At 39.5% G+C, this 18,570-nt stretch overlaps 1 protein-coding gene across 1 annotated transcript in view; it reads right to left on the bottom strand.

Annotated features, from left to right (window-relative positions):
- Ell2 (elongation factor for RNA polymerase II 2) overlaps window positions 1-18,570 on the bottom strand; it is a 65,365-nt gene that overhangs the window by 23,285 nt on the left and 23,510 nt on the right. Inside the window, exon 3 of the mRNA XM_021180245.2 lies at window positions 3,054-3,175. Coding sequence (XP_021035904.1) covers window positions 3,054-3,175 — 122 coding nt within the window. The remainder of the gene's footprint in view (window positions 1-3,053; window positions 3,176-18,570) is intronic.

Genomic DNA, 18,570 nt, shown 5'->3' with positions numbered 1-18,570 from the left:
ATCATATCCAGGTTACTAGGGATAGAGACCCATCTACTGCAGTAACAAAGGGCCAGGTGGCAGGATAGAGAGGGCAGCAGTTAACACAAACAGGAAGAAAGGATGGAGACGTATGTGGTGCAGCCAAGAATGCCTGGAAGTACTGTGTACTGTGGAAGCTATAAGGACAGTGCTTCACAAGCAGAGGTGGTGAGCAGTGTGGGAAAGAAGCCCAGAGCTGAGAGTTATAAGACACTCAGAAGTTAGCACTGGCTTTAGGGGCAAGGAAAGGCACTGCCCACTTAAGGTGTCACTTATAATGAAATGGGGGTACTGAAGCCAGACTTTGGGTGGAGAAGTGCATCAAAGGAGAGATGGTTTTGTATCTTGCTTGCTATATATTTTTTTTAAATAAGGGAGACTTGAGAATTTTTGAATACTGATAAACCAATCAGAGAGGACCAAGAGGGAGGTATAACTACCGGAGAAAGAACACACTTAATGAAGTGAAAGTCTGGCATCAGGGAGTCTGTTGCAGCATCACTATTTCTTACTAAGAGACACATACTCGGTAAGAAGGAGCAATGGTGATGTATAGATTTCACGTGCAAGTTAAGCTGTGCTTCTATCTGTGTAGGCTGTAGGCTCCGCTCCAGATTCCTTATTGTGCCTTTTAACTTAGTTGACACTGGGAAGAGTCCAGCACGTGTTACAGTTGCTTGCTTTGTTGCTCTCTGGCCTGGATCACTGTTCCCACAGGTGAGTAGGCATTACTATATGTCCCCAACTATTTATTTTCAGTGAGCTTGTGTATAAGTACATTTAAGGAATCTTTGGACAATTTGAGATTTCTGCCATTTTATATGCGAGAAGTTTTGAAGGTGGAGACAGATAGCAAAGGAGACCAGTTAACATTTGCTGAATATCCACTTTCTATTGTGAGCACAGGCTGTGCTGAGAAAGCTGGGTGGGGCCTTTGAAGACACGGCGCTATTATAAGTCAAGACTAGAAATGATGGATCCAGATTACAGGTAACTTACTTACCAGACTGATATCTAAAAGGCTTTGGTTTTGTTCTGAGATAGGGTCTCTCTACAAATCCTTGGCTGTCCTGGAAGTCACTGGGGTCAGCCTGTTCCTGCTTCTGAGTGATAGGATCAATGGTGTGTGCCACCATACCCAGTTGAGAACTAAACATTTTAGTGCTTTTGTTTGCTGGCGGAAAGAGACACTAATGGATTTGCCTGAATTTTCTCACCTTTTGTTTGTTTGTTTGTTTCTCTTTTCTTGCTGTATTGGACAGTTTTGTACATAACAATCTTTAAATTCTTTTCTTAAGTAAGTATAATACAAATAAATATACAGTGTATATAAGAATGAAACCATATTACCTATTTAAATATGTTTTACATTAAAATTTGTGGGTGTGTGCTTGCAGGTGGATGGGTGCTATGGTGTGTGTGTAAGTCAGAAACATACTTGGAGTCCGTTTCCTTCTCCAACTAGAAGGGCCCTGGAGATGAAACTCAAGGTTTTTTAAGGTTTACTGACACAACATTTTTAACCATTGAGCCAAATATGTATTACTTGTTACTATATAACATATGGTTATGAAGTGATATAAAAGAAAAATTTTAAGATTCCTCAGGGGACAGAGTTCAATTCAATTCCTTCGGTATATTCCAGGGTACTTTATAAAAGAATGTGGTATAGATGTAAACTGAAATTTAACACCCTGAAAACAAAAGTCTCTCAGGTGATGGCACATAATCAGCACTGGTACCTCTGCTGTATAAGGAGCATTGGGTGCAAGTTTTGAGGACTCGGTTCTCCTTTTGCCCAGCCACAAACTAACATAGTTAGTGGATAAGTCGCCTGTTAAAGAGAGACCCTTAGAGTTGGTTATTCTACAATCTATTCAGTGTTCCTCAGGGAACTTCCTGCAATGATAGAAATATCCTTTATCGGTGATGTCCACTGTGGTAAGCACATGTGGGTTTTGAGACTGTAAATCTTAGTGTGATTGAATATATAACCACATGTAGCCAGTAGATATGGAAATGAATGGAGCATAAAAGGCTATATAATCTGTAACATATACAGTTCATACCAGTGTTTTAGGGGAGATTATTTAAAAGCAACACCAATATATCCTCAGGGAGTTTAAGCTAGGTGGAAATAGTAACTTGGAACTTCCAGGAAAGTAGTTCCTGTTTCAGCTCTCCTTCCAACAGCAGTTCTTACAGACTCATGAGCCACTGACAGAGATGGGTGTTAGTACTTTGCCCCAGCGTCAAAGCCTTATACATGGGGAACTGGCTATTAAACTCCTACTCAAGGGCTTCCACTTCATCACAAACAACCCCACAAGCAAGCAAATGGCTCATTGATTCCTGAGTCAAAGTAGGTGAGGGAGTCATGGCACCTACGGAGGTATCTAGTCTTTTGCCTTTCTTTTATTTTGTCTTCAATTTTTTTCTTACATTTTTATTGCAATTAATGTCTAGTATCTAGCAGCCTGTGCAATAAAACTAAAAGAAGTCTTGCTAGGCGGTGGTGGCACATGCCTCTAATTATAGCACTTGGGAGTCAGGGGAGGCAGATCTCTGAGTTCAAAGCCAGTCAGGTCTATAGAATAAGTTCCGGGATGGCCAGGGCTACGCAGAGAAACCCTGTCTTGAAACCCCGCCTCCCCCCCCCCCCCAAAAAAAAAGACCTTCTAGAGCAGCAGGAGCAGAAGGACAGCATGCAGGATGCATATTTTCCACCTTACTTTTACACAATACCTTGAGTACTATATAAGACACCTTTTCTTAAATACAATGAATGCTGGAAAAAAATCTTCAAAATTGATTTTAAATTAAAAACTCATTTTGTAGTATTTTTGAATTCTGTAACTTTTCTGACTATATATACGCCAGTGACACACATATTTTCTAGTACATGATACGTGGCTAATATGTTTAAATAAATGAGCTGTGTAGTTAAATTCAATTAACATCAAACAACTAGTTACTACGCATTTCGGTAACTAAGAACAAGCAGTACTTAGTACATCTTAGGCAGTACTCACCTAGAGAGTGTTTGCTGGATGCAGTCAAAGCTGCCCTGAGGATTATCTCTTCCCACGTTTGACAAGTAGAAGTTAAAGTTGTGGACTTCATTGAAGGAATCATTTTTGGGAATTTTCATAAGCTGAAAGGTGGGAAAGAGAAAAATACTTCGGTGTTTATGCAGTTCTGCCTTGCTGGTTGTTCAAGTGATCCCTGTTATAACCTTTTATACATATGCATGTAAATGACCAAATAGTGTCAAGCAACATGGCAAACATACCTATAACTCCTCACAATTTGCTTCCTTTCCACCTATAAATGTGGGTAATCACTCCTGTTCATATGAACCCTGCTGAATAGCTTCTAGATAATATAATGGACATATATTCCACAGTCTAATCTTTTGCTATCCTAACATAAACACATTTCATATTTTAATTATTACTATTTTTGAATAGTACTTTTGAAAAATAACTAGTAATACAAGGCAAAAGTGTAGTTGGGACATATCTTGATGTTCCTGTCATGGGAATCATCCCTTATTCAGTGTCATATTTATGCAACAGGGTCAACAAGTCCCTCCCAAGCTAGGCCCTGGGCAACACTCTTACATGAGCAGACATGCTTTTCTATTTGTTTTTGAGACAGGGTCTCAGATAGCTAGGCTGGTCTTTAACTTATATAAGTTGATGCAGACCTTGAACTCCTAATCTTCCTGCTTCTATTGCCCAAGTGTTGGGATTACAGACATTTAGCTAGAGAGTTTTCTGAGGCCTTGCTCAAGTTCTTGTTTCCCTGCTAGGTGAGAATAGAATGCCTATCAGCATGGGTTTCTTTTGACACCAGGCTCTCAATCAGATAGCCTTCCTGTTTATTTATGGTAAGAGCTCAGAAACTGTGTCAAGGAATTAGAATCTTCTATCAATTGCTCCTCCTTTCTCAGAACCTAAAGCTTTTCTTATCTTTGATTTACAAGGCTGCCACTGTGTTAAGTGATGGTTAAGAATAAAGATATATAGGCATGTAAAACATGAACCAACGCCTTCTAGTCCCCAAACAACTGGATCTAGTAACATGGTAGATGAGGGAAAAGGGACATCATGTTTTGCAATACCCATGCGGCTCATAGTATTGAGCCCTCTCCATTGTTTCTGGAAGAATACAAAGCAGGGAGGACACTGGCTCTACACACATGGCACACCCATAGATGTGCTAGTGAATGCATCCCTGTGCCATCCCAGCCTGTGAAGAGGACATGCTGACTCAAGCCATGTAGAGAAGCTCAATAAAGTAGGAAAGTTAGAGCTACCTTCTTCAACTCCCAGAAGAAGGAAAGAAAGCTAAGAATAGATTGATGTCTGCTGTCTGGCAATGGTAGTCAGGTAATAAATAACTGTTCAAGAAATACAAACTTGAAGAAGCCCGGGAAGCATGTCTTCTCAGATTTGTCTAAGTCAGGCAGTGGTGGTGCACGCCTTTAATCCCAACACTTGGGAGGCAGAGGCAGGCGAATTTCTGAGTTTGAGGTCAGCTTGGTCTACAAAGTGGGTTCCAGAACAGCCAGAGCTATACAAAGAAACCCTGCCTCAAAAAAAACAAAAAAAGATTTGTCTAGAGCCAGAAAGGCTGTTGTGTATCAGATAACCCATATAGGTATGTATTAAAATTCTAATTAAATGGTAAATTCCAATGGTATTGGCCTCTTTAGTTCTAATTCCTGAAGAACCAAGTCTCCATATTTATCTTTTACTCTAGAAATATGTCTTGAGGGGGCTATAGTTTCTCTAATTTTCTCATATTTCCAAAATGCAGTACCTTTGTGAACCCATCTTAATTTATTATGTTTGTAGATACTTATTGAGCTACTTACCATCCCTCGGTGGCGTGCACACACACACACACACACACACACACACACACACACTCACACACTCACACACACACTCACTCCATCTCAATCCTGTATTTCTGGGGAAAGCAAGAGGCAAGGATGCTAGTACTGAACACAGAAGTACTTAAGTCCCACCTTTATGCTGGTATATGCACATACTGATGCAGTGTTCATTTGTTTCTTTTCCCTGAGAGGAGCAGGGTCTTGCTGACATACAAACACCACAGCCTAAAGCCTCCACTTAAGGCCTGGGAGAGGAAGTGAAAGGTTGGGAAGGTCTGAACCTCTGAATGAAATCCTCCTCAACCATGAGTCCTAACTTTTATCTACTCTCAATTCTAACTCTCTATCTTGGTTTGCAGAACCTGACTGTTAGGAAGACTTTCATAGTGGCTGAAGCCTCATTGCCATGTCAGGACGTGTGTAGCTTAAGGTTTCTCTTTGGTGTATCTCTGACTTGGAAATACAATACCACTTTTCTGAGAGTATAGAAGATTTGTCCTATTTATTAGATTTTAACTTATATATCTTTTAAATGATTTATTTATTTCGTGTATATAAGTGTTCTGTTTTCATGCATACCAGAATAGAGGATCATATTCTATTACAGATGGTTGTGAGCCACCATGAAATGGAACAAGGGTTGATTTGGCTACCTTTCTAAGAGGTCTGGAAAGATATTACTGATATCTAGTGGGAAGCCAGAGATACTGACAGATAAAGTACAATGCACAGCCTCAGTAACCAAGAACTGCCTAGTCAGAAACTTTGGTTTAAAAACTGGCAAGTTGTAGTTTTAAAACAGAATTCAGAATTCAGATTTCACTGATTTCTATAGAAAAGAAAATTGTCTTTAAAAAAATAAAGTATCGATTTCAAACAAAAAGAGTCACTTTACTTTGTACCCTCATTTCAATCTTAGAACTTCTGATGAGAAAACTACAAAGCAGAAAAGATAAGCAAGACTATATGAGCCACAGAATGTATATTATGGCTTACTCACATTTATTTCCTTTTCTTTCTCTGATTGGAAGTGACAAAACTTAATGCGTTCAGCTACAATTTTCAAATAGATCATGAGTCTTTAAAGACTCTAGTCCCTGACTAGATGAAAAGATTAAAATACTTAAAATTAAAATTGAGAAGTTCAGCCGGGCGTGGTGGCGCACGCCTTTAATCCCAGCACTCGGGAGGCAGAGGCAGGCGGATTTCTGAGTTCGAGGCCAGCCTGGTCTATACAGAGTTCTAAGATAGCAGGGCGACATAGAGAAAACTCTGTCTTAAAAAAAAGAAAAAAAAAAAAAAAAAAAAAAAAAAAGAGAAGTTCTTCTCTCACCAAGGGATTGTAAGATTGTGTCTAAACTCGGACTCAGACCTGATTTCCCATGATAGTTAGCCCAGTCCTCAAGGCTGATCCTAAGTCCATGCAAACAGTACATGCCCTCCCCACACCCTGCTGCTTCTTGTGTGCCACCAATTAGAAGGCTGGTTCTTAAGAAAATGAAAAGAAGGCACTCTTTTCAGTAAACCATGGGACAAAACTCCTATATGTCACAGCAGAACTGTGTATATCTCCAGTTTTACTGAAACTCTTATCTCAAGCACTTGGTATCGGCCCTGAACTAAAGGAGGACTCAGAGACCTCCCAAATGTGGCCTTCACTGGGTCCTCCTAGTTTAGTTGTGATGTCCTTTGTCACCCACCTGCTCTGTCATATATAACGTGCTTTTTCCAGTGTCAGTTTTCCTGCTTATGGGCTACAGACTTGCCAGCCACAGACCTAAGTGCTACTTTGTAGCCATTTCATGCTTGAGGGCATAGTTAGATACGCATACATAAATAAACTGCATCTAATTTGCACCTTGAGAATAAAATGTTATTTAGAAAGTATGAAATTTTGTGTGATTTCAGTTTCTTATTTAGTATGAAGGATAGAGAAGTGTATCACCATATCCATATAATTGGAAAAGTGGTTGTTAATTTTCATTCCAAAACCAAGAAACTAAACAACAAAGGCTTAGGTCTACAATCCACAACCTTCCTCTCCAAGTGCAGTCTGTTTTCGATAAAAAGCTACAAAGAAAAGGTTTCAGGAAACTTTCAGACATTTATAATTAACATGGGCGCTGTATTCCACTGTGTCTTAAGTCAAAGCTTCTAATTATTCAGATACAGGCTCAGGCATGTGGCAATAAAGTACTGTCTGAAAGGTCATTTCATCATCAGTCACAGGCCTGCTATCTTAAGGATCTAGGGCAGAAGTACAAGCATACACTGCTGAAACTCATGTACACTGGTATCTGCTTAAAAGTGTTTGGTACCTGAGCCCCATATAGGATCAAAGCATATGCTAGATTAAAAAGAAATCTAGTAAGGCTTTTTTATTTATTTAAGTGTTTTGCTTTGTGAATATCACAAAAGACGTAAATGGCAGTGCTCTTCTTTGGTGGTAATTATAAGCATTAATACCTAACTTTTCTTCTGCAGTGACTGAAAGGCGTTATCAGACAGTTATGAGCCAGCAGTAACAAAGTTTGATATGGAAGTTCTTGGGGTTGTTCAGTTGAACCACAGGACCAGGGGAGCCCAGATCATTTTTCAAATTCTTCGTTTTATAAGTTAGAGACAAAGAGGCTCAGTAAGCTGTCCAAGGTTATATTCATGTTTAAAATTGCTACCCCTATACTCTCAGACCACTTTCTCTGCTCCATGGCTGTCTGAAACACTCATTACCTTGTAATACTAACATATTATGTTTATGGTATTTCTTCCCCCTCTAGAATATAAGCTGTGCAAAGACAGACGCCTTTGTGTGCTTGTGAATGTACTGCCAGTATCTTGAATGGTGCAGAGCACAAAGTAGTCACTCGATATGTATTTGCTGAGTGAGTAAAAATGTTGATTAATGTCTCGGGCAGAACTAGAACTGGTGTCTGCTTTCTTTCCACCAGTATTTCCAAAGTATGCTGAAAAGTTTTATTTAAAATGGGGATTCTACCATCAAGTAAGTTTGGGAAATGCCAGGTTAAACAAAACGACTCTCTTGGCTGTAGATCTTTTGAACCAAAAAGTCATTTTCCAATTAGTATGACCTAAAAGTCTTTCTCTTCCACCTCTGCAGAATCTCAAAAGCCAGCATGTCTCTTAGTATCATCTGACTGGTATACTTACCACTCAGCTCTGGAGTGTGTAAACTGTACACTAAGCTTAGATCTAGGTGAAACTTGCCATAAGCATCTAAGCATTAGAATTCTCCATTGCTTTCAAATTCTTCCCAGACTTCTGATGATTCTGATTTCCTAAGAATCTAGGAAATGGTTTAGAAAGCATGCACTATACATATCCCACAGTCCTGGAGGAGGATAACCCAGAATCAGAATAGAAAATAGAAACCTCAACCTGAAAGCCACAACACAAATGAGAGCTGCTACTTATGGCTCTAGGTATAACACGATAGGTTTTGGGGAGGAAAAGAAAATGGCCTCAGAACAAACCAGATGTACAAACCAACGTGGGGTCAGAAGTAAGAAGTAGATATCCTTTAATGGCAATAGAAAAAAATTAAATATAGAAACACAAGGGAAATTTAAGGGCAGAGGCTAAGAGTTTCTAATACATGCTAAAAACCTCTGAAGGTTCATGACAGATACTTTTGTTAACGAGAGTGGTGTAAAATGTCAAGTGCAACTGGCATAAAGAAAAATACTGGAAGTTACCCAAAAAAGTCATATCATGTAGCAATTAACATAAATAATGCAGGATAATATAAATCCACTTGTTTCTTTGATTTCTTCCATAACAAGATGTATGCCAAAGAAGAGAAAAGAAAAGAGACCAGCTTTCTTTCTTAGTCTCCACGTATCTTACATAGACCCAGAATATTTTGGAAGTAGTTCAGGGTTAAAATGTATAGCAGTGCAATACTCAGTTATGCCTTTGCTACTGTTGCTGTTTTGGTGGGGTAGAGACTGACTAGAAAAAAAATGACTTCCTAGCTTGATATCCTCACCCTTATACTGAGTTCTTTTCAACTTGTCACCACTCTAGAGGAAACACTGATTATAATATTTACAACTGGTATTATTTGGAAAACTACAGTTTCATTCATTTGTTCCACAAACATTTAGTGAGTGCTGAGTACTGCTTGAATCTTGATGGTATACTGTTAAATAAAACTGAGTGAGATCTTTCTAGGAGTATAATGGTAGAGGCAAAGAGCAGGAGACAGAGAATTGGGAATTGATGTATTCTGTGACAACAGGAAGTAGGACTCATAGACATATTAAATGTGAGGAATGTGAGAAAGAATGATGACATGGCATTCTGTCTGAGAGGAAAAAAACTGCCTGAATGTGTGCAGACATATGAGTCCCCTGCCAGCTCCCTCTTGTCCTTGCTTCCAGCTGTCTTTCATCCTGGAAGTGACACTGAGTACCTTAATATAACTGAACCCACTAACAAGCTGGGCATGAATTTTAAATACAATTGACCACTGTTGGTTTCACAAGCTAAAAAAGGGCTTCAAAGTGAGTTCTGTTATGACTCACTTTGCAGCTTGATGGCTAAACTCACTTAGAAGACGCCAGGTGGCTGGGAGTAAGCTGGTTAGTAGCTGGCTATTTCCAGGAAAGGAAAGAAGATGGGTTGGGCAGTTGCAAGGAAAAGATGCAAATAATAGATAATTAGAGATATACAGGGAAAGCTATGTGGCTTTAAGGAGTATGAGAAAATAAAATTTATATTTAAAAAATAAATGTAAAATTGAGCCAAATGCTGAAAGCAGTTTTGGAAGAAAAGGTGAGAGAGCCATGGGAAAAATCTATGTAATATGTTCAAAATGCAGTCATGGCTAGACTACACATATGGAGTCCTGAGGAGCAAAAAGTAAAACCTCCTAGTGAGTTCAGCAATTCTCATCATTCTTATTTTAGAAAGCATTTAAAAAATCTGAATACATTACATAGAATGGATGCTGACATAGAAAAGAACTAAACTGTCTTCACATCCCTGAGTCATCTCCCAGAACACTACAGTATCCTCTGAGGCCCCTGCCTTCCTGAAGACTTAAGTGTCCACCCCTCTCCTTCTCAAACCACCCTTGATGTCCCAGCTTGAACCCATCACATGTTTGTCTTCTATTCCCCAATTATTTCTTAAATATGCATTCTCATCTATCCCCCCCTGCTTTGTTTAAGATCCCCTCATGCCTTTGACAATGTCCTTTGTCTTTCAGCTTTTTTTTTTTTTTTGATCCCTTCTCAGTCATATCCTTAAATCATTCAGCTCTTACCCCTAAATCACTCAGGTTTTAAGTCAAATATCCTCCAATGCCAGTCTGAACGCAACAGTTCCATACACCATTGATTTTTTTGTTTTTTTAATCTAGCTATCCATGAGTGGGAATTGAAGTGCATTTATAGGCATCCAGTTATAGGCATCCAGAGTTCTCTGCTACCACAGCAACTGAACTGGGCCTCACTCGCCATTGTGCCCTTCATCTCAAGAGGCAGCACTGGCCATCAGAAAACACTGGGCTGAGTCTCTACTTCTTGTTTATCTTGTGGTAACATTTCTTTCATTTATGACTCAGCTCAGGACCTTCTCTCTGTAAGGAAGCTCAGCCGGCTCTAGTGAGGTGGGCTGGTTGCCCCTCTTCTGGGTCCTCACAACCCCCACACCCTTTACTGCTTCTTTACTAAGTTCAACCCTGGGTTCTGATTTATGTCATTCTCCCCCACCAGACTGAGTTGTTGAAAATCAAGGGCTGTGGTCTCATTTATTTTTGTTTATGTTTGGGACATTGACCATGCCTCATAAATATTTGCAGATTTATACAAACAAACAAACAATCAATCAAACATGCCAGTGATTAAAAACAAAACAAAACAAATGAAGTTGAAATAGCCCACGTAAGGCTCTTTGGGAAACTAGGACTCGCCAGAGAAAACACAGACAGGAGGGTATGAATGTCAGGATGAGAAAGCTTCTGATCTCTTCTAGGTTATATTTAGCCTGAAAACATAGGCAAAGTGGCTTCTTGGGTTTGTGGTACTTAGATTTACATTATACACGTCTCTCTTCTCTCTCTCCATACATATATTTCTTTACTAAAATGCAGAACTCTTGTCCTCAAGTTCCATTTGAAAACACATCCCAACCTCCTAAAAAACACAACTTAGAAGACCCAGGGAGATAGTTAAAGGGCTGGGAAGGACACACTAAAAGAACTCAGGGAGACATTATCCTGGTCAATTATAAAGCTGAAATTTGTCTTAAAAAAAAAAAAAGTTTGTTTTCTGAAACAAAGCTCAAATCTTAGTTCTACGAGGAAAAAAAAATGTTATGTGTGAACAGTAAGTTCCAAATCCCTGTGAGTTTTCTCTCCTCCTGCTCGTCTGCGGTCCTGAGGAAAGCCACACCATGCCTGGAGGAACTGCAGGCAAAAGCTGGCAGACCTAGGTTTGTGCCTGGCAGTCATAAGCAGTGGTGTAAATCTAGTGAAGAGACAGACCTGACGGGTAGGAGCTGCCCTGAAAATCAACAGAACAGCTGGCCTAGGCCCGAGATTTTGCAAAATGCATGGCTTCAGCCCAGTTCAATCAACATCACCATGAAAACTTGCATACTCACGAATCTAAACAACTGTTTGGAAGGTTATTTCCAAAGTGAAATGGAAGAGTGACCAGCTCTTAATTCTGCATTCCACTATCAATTAATCTCAATACATTTTTCTTTTTAAAGCTATTTAGACTTTTTAAAAAAATAAATCTTTAGTTAGCCTGGTGCATGTGGTGGCATATACCTCTGATTCCAACATTGTCACTGGTCCTGTAATAGAGTCTATTGGTTGTCCATATTTTCCCATCCCTTTCTCTCCTCTCCCTGACTTAATTTCTGGAAACAGCTTGACCAGTTGGCCTTAAAAAAAATTATTTTAAACAAATGTAAAAAAATAATGTTGACCAGTTATTTAATTATAATTATTATTCTTATTGGTTATTTAATTTATTTACATTTCAAATGTTATCCCCCTTCCCAATTTCCCCTCCACAAGCCCCCTATTCCCTCTTCCCTCCTCCCTGTTTCTCTGAGGGTGCTCTCCCATACACTCACTCCTGCCTCAGCACCCTTGCGTTCCCCTATGCTGGGGCATCGAGCCTCCACAGGACCAAGGGGCTCCCCTCCCAGTGATGCCAGATAAGGCAAATCCTCTGCTACATGTCCAGCTAGAGTCATGAGAATCCCCTGTGTACTCTTTGGTTGATGGTTTAGTCCCTGAGAGATTTGGGGCGTCTGGTTGGTTGATATTGTTTTTCTGTCTATGAGGTTGCAAACCCCTTCAGCTCCTATAGTCCTTGCCCTAACTTCTCCACTGGGGTCCCCGTGCTCAGTCCAATGTTTGGCTGTGTTGATCTGGCTCTGGCAGAGCCTCTTGGGGGACAGCTATACCAAGCTCCTGTCAGTAAGCACTTCTTGGCATCAGCAATAATGTCTGGGTTTGTTGTCAACAGATGGGATGGGTCCCTAGGTGGGGCAGTCTCTGGATGTCCTTTCCTTCTGTTTCTGCTCCACTTTTTGTCCCTGCATTTCCTTTTGACAGGAGGAATTCTGGATTAATATTTTTGAGGTGGGTGGGTGGCCCCATCTCTCAACTGGGGGCCATGCCTATCCACTGGACCTGGTCTTTACAGGTTCTATCTCCCCTTTGTTGGGTATTTTGGCTAATGTTCTCCCAATTGGGTCCTGGGAACCTCTTGGGTCCCTGGCATCTGGGACTCTCTAGTGGCTACCCATGGTTCCCCCTCTTTAATAGATAGTTTTAAAAGGTGGTTGACCAGTTAGCCTTTCCTTTTTTTGTTTTTCAAACTTCTTGTGTCTACACAAGTCCTACACAGTCCTACAAGATGAGTGAAACCTGTAGTATTTGAATTTTTATAGACCTTTGCCCAAATACCTCCTCTGAAAATAATTCCTGAGGTAGAAAATACATACACAAGTCTATAAAATGTATTTCTATTTAATTTTCATAACTCAAATTGATGTGCTAATTTTCTAAAACCTCTAAAGGAATAAAAACTATTTCTAATTTCACAGCTACTGATATAAAACATCAAGTATTAAATGAGAGATCATAGTTCAGATTTCTAAAGAGCCTTGGTAGGTCTGATGTAATATAGAAGATGTAAATAAAACCTGTCAAACCTCCAGATAAGTTGATTTATAACTTTAAGAAATATAGGGTTGAAAGATGGCTAGGGATGATAATGGCTGGCCTATTACGAGAACCATTAAGCCGATGTCTCTACACAGAGGAAGAGATGCTGTCAAAGAAAAGATGAATACACATGTAGTAGTAGAGCAATAATGGATGTGTAGAATGCATACTATGAAATGCTTCGGTGATTATTCTCTAGATAGTCATATACTTCTAGAAAGTAGCACCACCACCACCCACTAAGCAATCACTCCAGGACAACAGTGCTGTATGAAATAGTAAATTATGTGACCTCACCAATAGCCAATAACTCATCAATAGCCAATAGTGTGATGGCATGTGGGTAGGGGGAAGACATTACTAGCTTAAAAGTCTATAATATTCCTTTACAGGAGACAGCCATCAAAAGGAGATTGCAGAAACATAAGCATGTTAAAATTTAAGACTATAAAAATGATATGCAAAAATGCCAAAACAATAAAATATGTAAAAGGCTACATGAATACCATACTTATTTTACAATTACTGAAATAAGATAATTATCTTAAAAATTATCATCAGTTATGAACATAAAGACTATCCCACTATGTTGGGGAGAAACATGAGTAATAAAAAGAAAAGAAAAGAAAAGAAAAGAAAAGAAAAGAGGAAAAGAAAGAAACCAAAAACCACTCCTGACAATACCAAATGGGGACACAAAAACATCTGCTACTTCATGGCATCTTAAAATACTACAGTATCTAGCATATGCCAGGGATCATTAAGCAGGTCACATTGTCAGTTTTTAAAAAGATTTATTTTATTTGTATCTATGTGTATATGTGTGTGTCTCTGGGTGTAGTGCCTGCAGGAGCTAGAAGAGGATGTTGGATTCCCTGGAGTTCTAGGCAGTCATGAGCCATCTGATGTGGGTACTGGAAACTAAACCCAGGTCCTAGCTATCTCTCTATCCCACACTGTTAGTTTTTAAACATTATCAAATGATTACTTTGAAATAATAATAAAAAACAAAACAAAGCATGAATTCAATATTGGCCAGGGGAATCAGCTCCTGAGACATACTTTCAAAGAGCTGTGGGAACAGAAAATAGCATCCTTCTAGAGGCATTACTGAAAGTCACTCCTACTTCCTGACCTAGTATATTACACATCTCTGAATCTATCCTGAGGAAACAGAGGTGAAAAGAAAATCCTAGAAATGTTCCCTCTACTGTTATTATGCAATAATATTATGCATTATTATGTAATAATAACTGTAAATAATCATAGAATAGCTAAATGATAGATATTAAAACAATAAAATGTTAGGCAGTTACTTCAATATAACCTTTAATATTGAAAAATGATCCTAATATAGCTTTAAATATAGAATATTTTAAAAGTAATCAATAAATACACTGACTCTGCAATTATAAAGCTTTATTTAAGCATTTGTTTTGGTTTTTAAAAATGAGGTCTCATGTGACTCAGTCTAATGTCAAACTCACTATGGTGCTGAGGCTGGATTTGAACTTCTGGTCTTCCTGCCATCACTTCCAAGTGCTGGGATTACAGACATGCAACACCATTTTCAGATGCCTCTGAACCTTTTAAAAATATATGTGTGAGAATGAGAACAAACCAAAAAACCCCAAAAGACTAGGGGAAATCCACCAGAATTGATGTCCACTGGCCCAGACTGTTTCACTGTTTCATGTTACTCCTGTTTCATACTTACTCTTGTCTTGCTTTACACAGCTCTAAAATGTTCATTCACTTCATTTCTCAATCAGAAACAATAAAGGAGGCATAAAAATAAATTAGATTTTAGGCTATCAATATGAAACTTGCCCTTCATGACTCATTCAGTTTAAATATTTTGAAAGCTTTAAGAAAAAAAAAGTGTCATTCACTGTAAAATGCTAAGAGTTTCTTCAATGTTAATCTGGCATTTGTAATCTACTTTCTTCACGTTCTTTAAGAAGGACACAGAACACAACCCTCCCTAAAAACCAAGAAACAAAACTGCAAGGACCTGAGCATCTTCACACCAAATACAGAACTTTCAGACACCTGTGACAAACAAGTCAGCACTGCACGCGGTCATTGTTCAACGGCAATGTGACTTCCCATTCTCATCTTTGAAGACAGACTTTAGTGAATTACCAACACTTGGACTGAGAAAACAACAGGTGTCCACCTGAGCTTTAAGAAAGTGCTCAGTATCGGTTAGGTTAGCCGAGTATTGCTGCCTTCAATAATATGGCTACTATTTCTATTGTCCCTGACAAAACACTGAAGGCTTTTGAAATATCCCCAACTACTCTTCTCTGGGGTGGCTTACTGGGAGCTTCTAGTGGATGGAGTAGACACAATTTAGCTCTTAATCAGTTTTCTATTGAGTTGAGTTTTGTTAACCTAACTATCACCAGCTCTTCAAATCTAACCAACTGCTGCAGTTTACTCCCTAATCAGTCTTTTCCAGATAGAATGCCCCTGGTACCCCTCAGTACCCCTCCCAATACCATTGCCCCTATGTCTTAACTTGGAAGGCACACTCCTCTCCTCCCACACCTTTGATAAAGCTAGCACTCTGCCTGGGGAGAGAGCAGACAGAGGGCTTTCCTCACAGATAGATGACGAGGCAGCTCTATCAAGTTCCCAAGGAGTACAATACTCAGCTGTGTCTAACCACAGATAAAGTCTCAAGACCTGCCTTTTCCAATCCCTTTGTCAACTTTAAAAAAATACTTTAATATTCATTTTTTTGCCTAGATTTTCATATCAAGCCTGACATCTCTAAAAATTTCTTTTTTATTTGTTTATGGCACACTTAGAAAATACAGATAACAAATTGCCTTTTGGGAGGCATCTACAGAAATATGTTCTAGGTTTTTTTTTTTTCCTTTTTCATTTAACCCATGATGATAAAAAATTTACATTTATAATTAGTAATAAGAAGGCAAACCATAATTTACATATTTACTTCTAGAAATAACGCAGTTTGAATTACAAGGCTTCACATCTGTGAAGTCACCAGCATGTCTGCAGTGAATTGGGGTTCCTCCTCTGAGACTGCCTTACCCTACCAAAGGGAACCAGTATTGGAACTTCTGCAGTTATCACTGTGTTTGGTTTCTAATACATTTATCATATGAAAACCACACGATAGTGCCTTTTGCCTGAATACTATAGTAATCTGATAGAAGGACATCACTGTATTTGGTCACTGCCGTGTTGTAGAGCTATAATGCTATGGTGTATCCTGCCACTGAGTTAGTACACACAGCCCCTCCAGTCTGCTGCTGTTCTTAGTGGCAGGGCTTATTTAAGTATTCATGGCTAACAAAATATCTTCCACAGATGAAAAACAGTCTGTAAATTACATTTCATTTCAGAATTCTCTCTAAAACTCTCTCTCTCCTTTTACTAGAAGAGAGTTGCCTTTTGAATACCCTTTTAGTACAAACTTCTGGTGCTGGTGCTCTGACAGAAGGCGGCTGGAAGAGGTAATGGGAAGCCACCTAAACAGCTCCTACACGGCACGACCCAAACAATCACCTACTTGTTTTCATTCCTTTCCATCCAACCAGATTCTCAAACAATAAACACAGAGCTATCCTTGATCCCCCTCTACTCTTCCCACTGACCTCTTCCATATCATTTAAATCCTGGTAATTCTGTTAAAGCAGCCATTGGCAAAGAATGTTAAAATGCAAATCTGACCACATGACTGACTCGTAGGTTAAAATAGATGATGCTCTCCTGCAGTGTCTGAAAGCCATTGATTGTAACCTGCTGGAAGATAATAGCATTAGTTCAGTAGACTTTGGCCAGGATTCTTTTTACTATTTTAAATTTCCTTCTATTTATTTTTATTTGTTTAGTATGGGGGTATTTTGTCTGCATGTTTGTCTGTGTACCATGTGTGTGCCTGGTGCCTGCAGAGACCAAAAGAGGGCATCAGAAGAGCCCCTGGAACTGGTGGTACAGATGGCTGTTAGCTGTCAAGTAGTTACTATAAACCAAACCCAGGAACTCTGCCAGAGCACAGTGCTCCTGAGTGAGTCATGTCTCCAGCCTCTTTAGAACATTTCTTTTTAATTATTTACAGGATTGTTTTTAAATGAGAGAAGAAAACAAACAAACAAAAAACAAAATTACGGTGTACAGATGAAATTAGGGCAAAATAAATCCCAGGCAGTGGAACTTTTGTTTCAGCTTCATGAATGTGCATATCCATAAGTCTTAAGGCTTCAAGTGAAATGTTTTGTCTTGGTGTGTACTAATGAGTGTGTGTGTGTGTTTGTGTGTGTGTATGATATGTGCATATATGATTGCTTAAGTGCCCATATTTGTGACCAGAGAAGCCAGAGGTCTACATGGAATATCTTCCTCTATCACTTTCCAATTTTTTTTTTTTTTGAGATAGTGTTTCTCACTAAAACTGGAGCATGGAGACTCAAGGTACTACTACCTCTGTCTTCTAGGGATGTACACTGTACACTGCAACACCTGTTTTTTATGTGGACACCAGAGATCTGAATTTAGGTCCTCATGCTTGCACAGCACAGACTTTACCCACTGAGCCATCTCCCCATGCAGAACTGTTTTGTATTAATCAGAATGATTTGCAAATATGTTTGAAAGACATTCGTCTGCATACATGGATTCCTCCCATCAGAAGTCTTACCCAGAAGCTGATGAGTTATAAATCTCCTGCCGGGCAGTGGTGGCGCACGCCTTTAATCCAGCACTTAGGAGGCAAAGACAGGAGGATTTCTGAGTTGGAGACCAGCCTGGTCTACAGAGTGAGTTCCAGGACAGCCAGGGCTACAAAGAGAAGCCCTGTCTCAACAAACAAACAAAACTTCTCCCGAGAAAGTCTGTGTGTGTGTGTGTGTGTGTATGTTTGTGTATGTATTCTTATAATGAATCCGGCTGTAAGGAAGAAAACTGAAGGGGAAAGCTTTTCAAAGTTCAGACTTCCACAGAGATTTGCAGACGAGCAAGCAGCTCCTTGAGGAGAGCCATGCCACACCTGTTTGCCTTTGCTCATGCTATGAAAGCTCAGGTAGAAAAAGGATTTCCCTCTTCCCTCACCAACCAAGTCCTGCAACCCTTCAAATTCATCTCCCAAAGGACTTCTCTAAAGTCTTCCTGACCATCACTCTCATTAACAGCTGGAGAGGTGGTCCACGAATGTGTATGAGAATGTGAGAATAAATTAAAAAATGTGAATTCAGCACTTATCATAGGAAGGTAGGGGTGAGAACACGTGTCTCACAGTGAAGGCAGCCTCCTGCAGCAAGTACTGGAACACATGTCTCACACTGAAGGCAGCCTCCTGCAGCAAGTACTGCAACACGTGTCTCACACTGAAGGCAGCCTCCTGCAGCAAGTACTGGAACACATGTCTCACACTGAAGGCAGCCTCCTGCAGCAAGTACTG

This window comes from Mus caroli, chromosome 13 (assembly GCF_900094665.2).
Source record: "Mus caroli chromosome 13, CAROLI_EIJ_v1.1, whole genome shotgun sequence".
In the NCBI taxonomy this organism is placed as follows: domain Eukaryota; kingdom Metazoa; phylum Chordata; class Mammalia; order Rodentia; family Muridae; genus Mus; species Mus caroli.
Note: the sequence above shows the minus strand (reverse complement) of the source record. Positions and strands in the feature narration are given on the sequence as shown.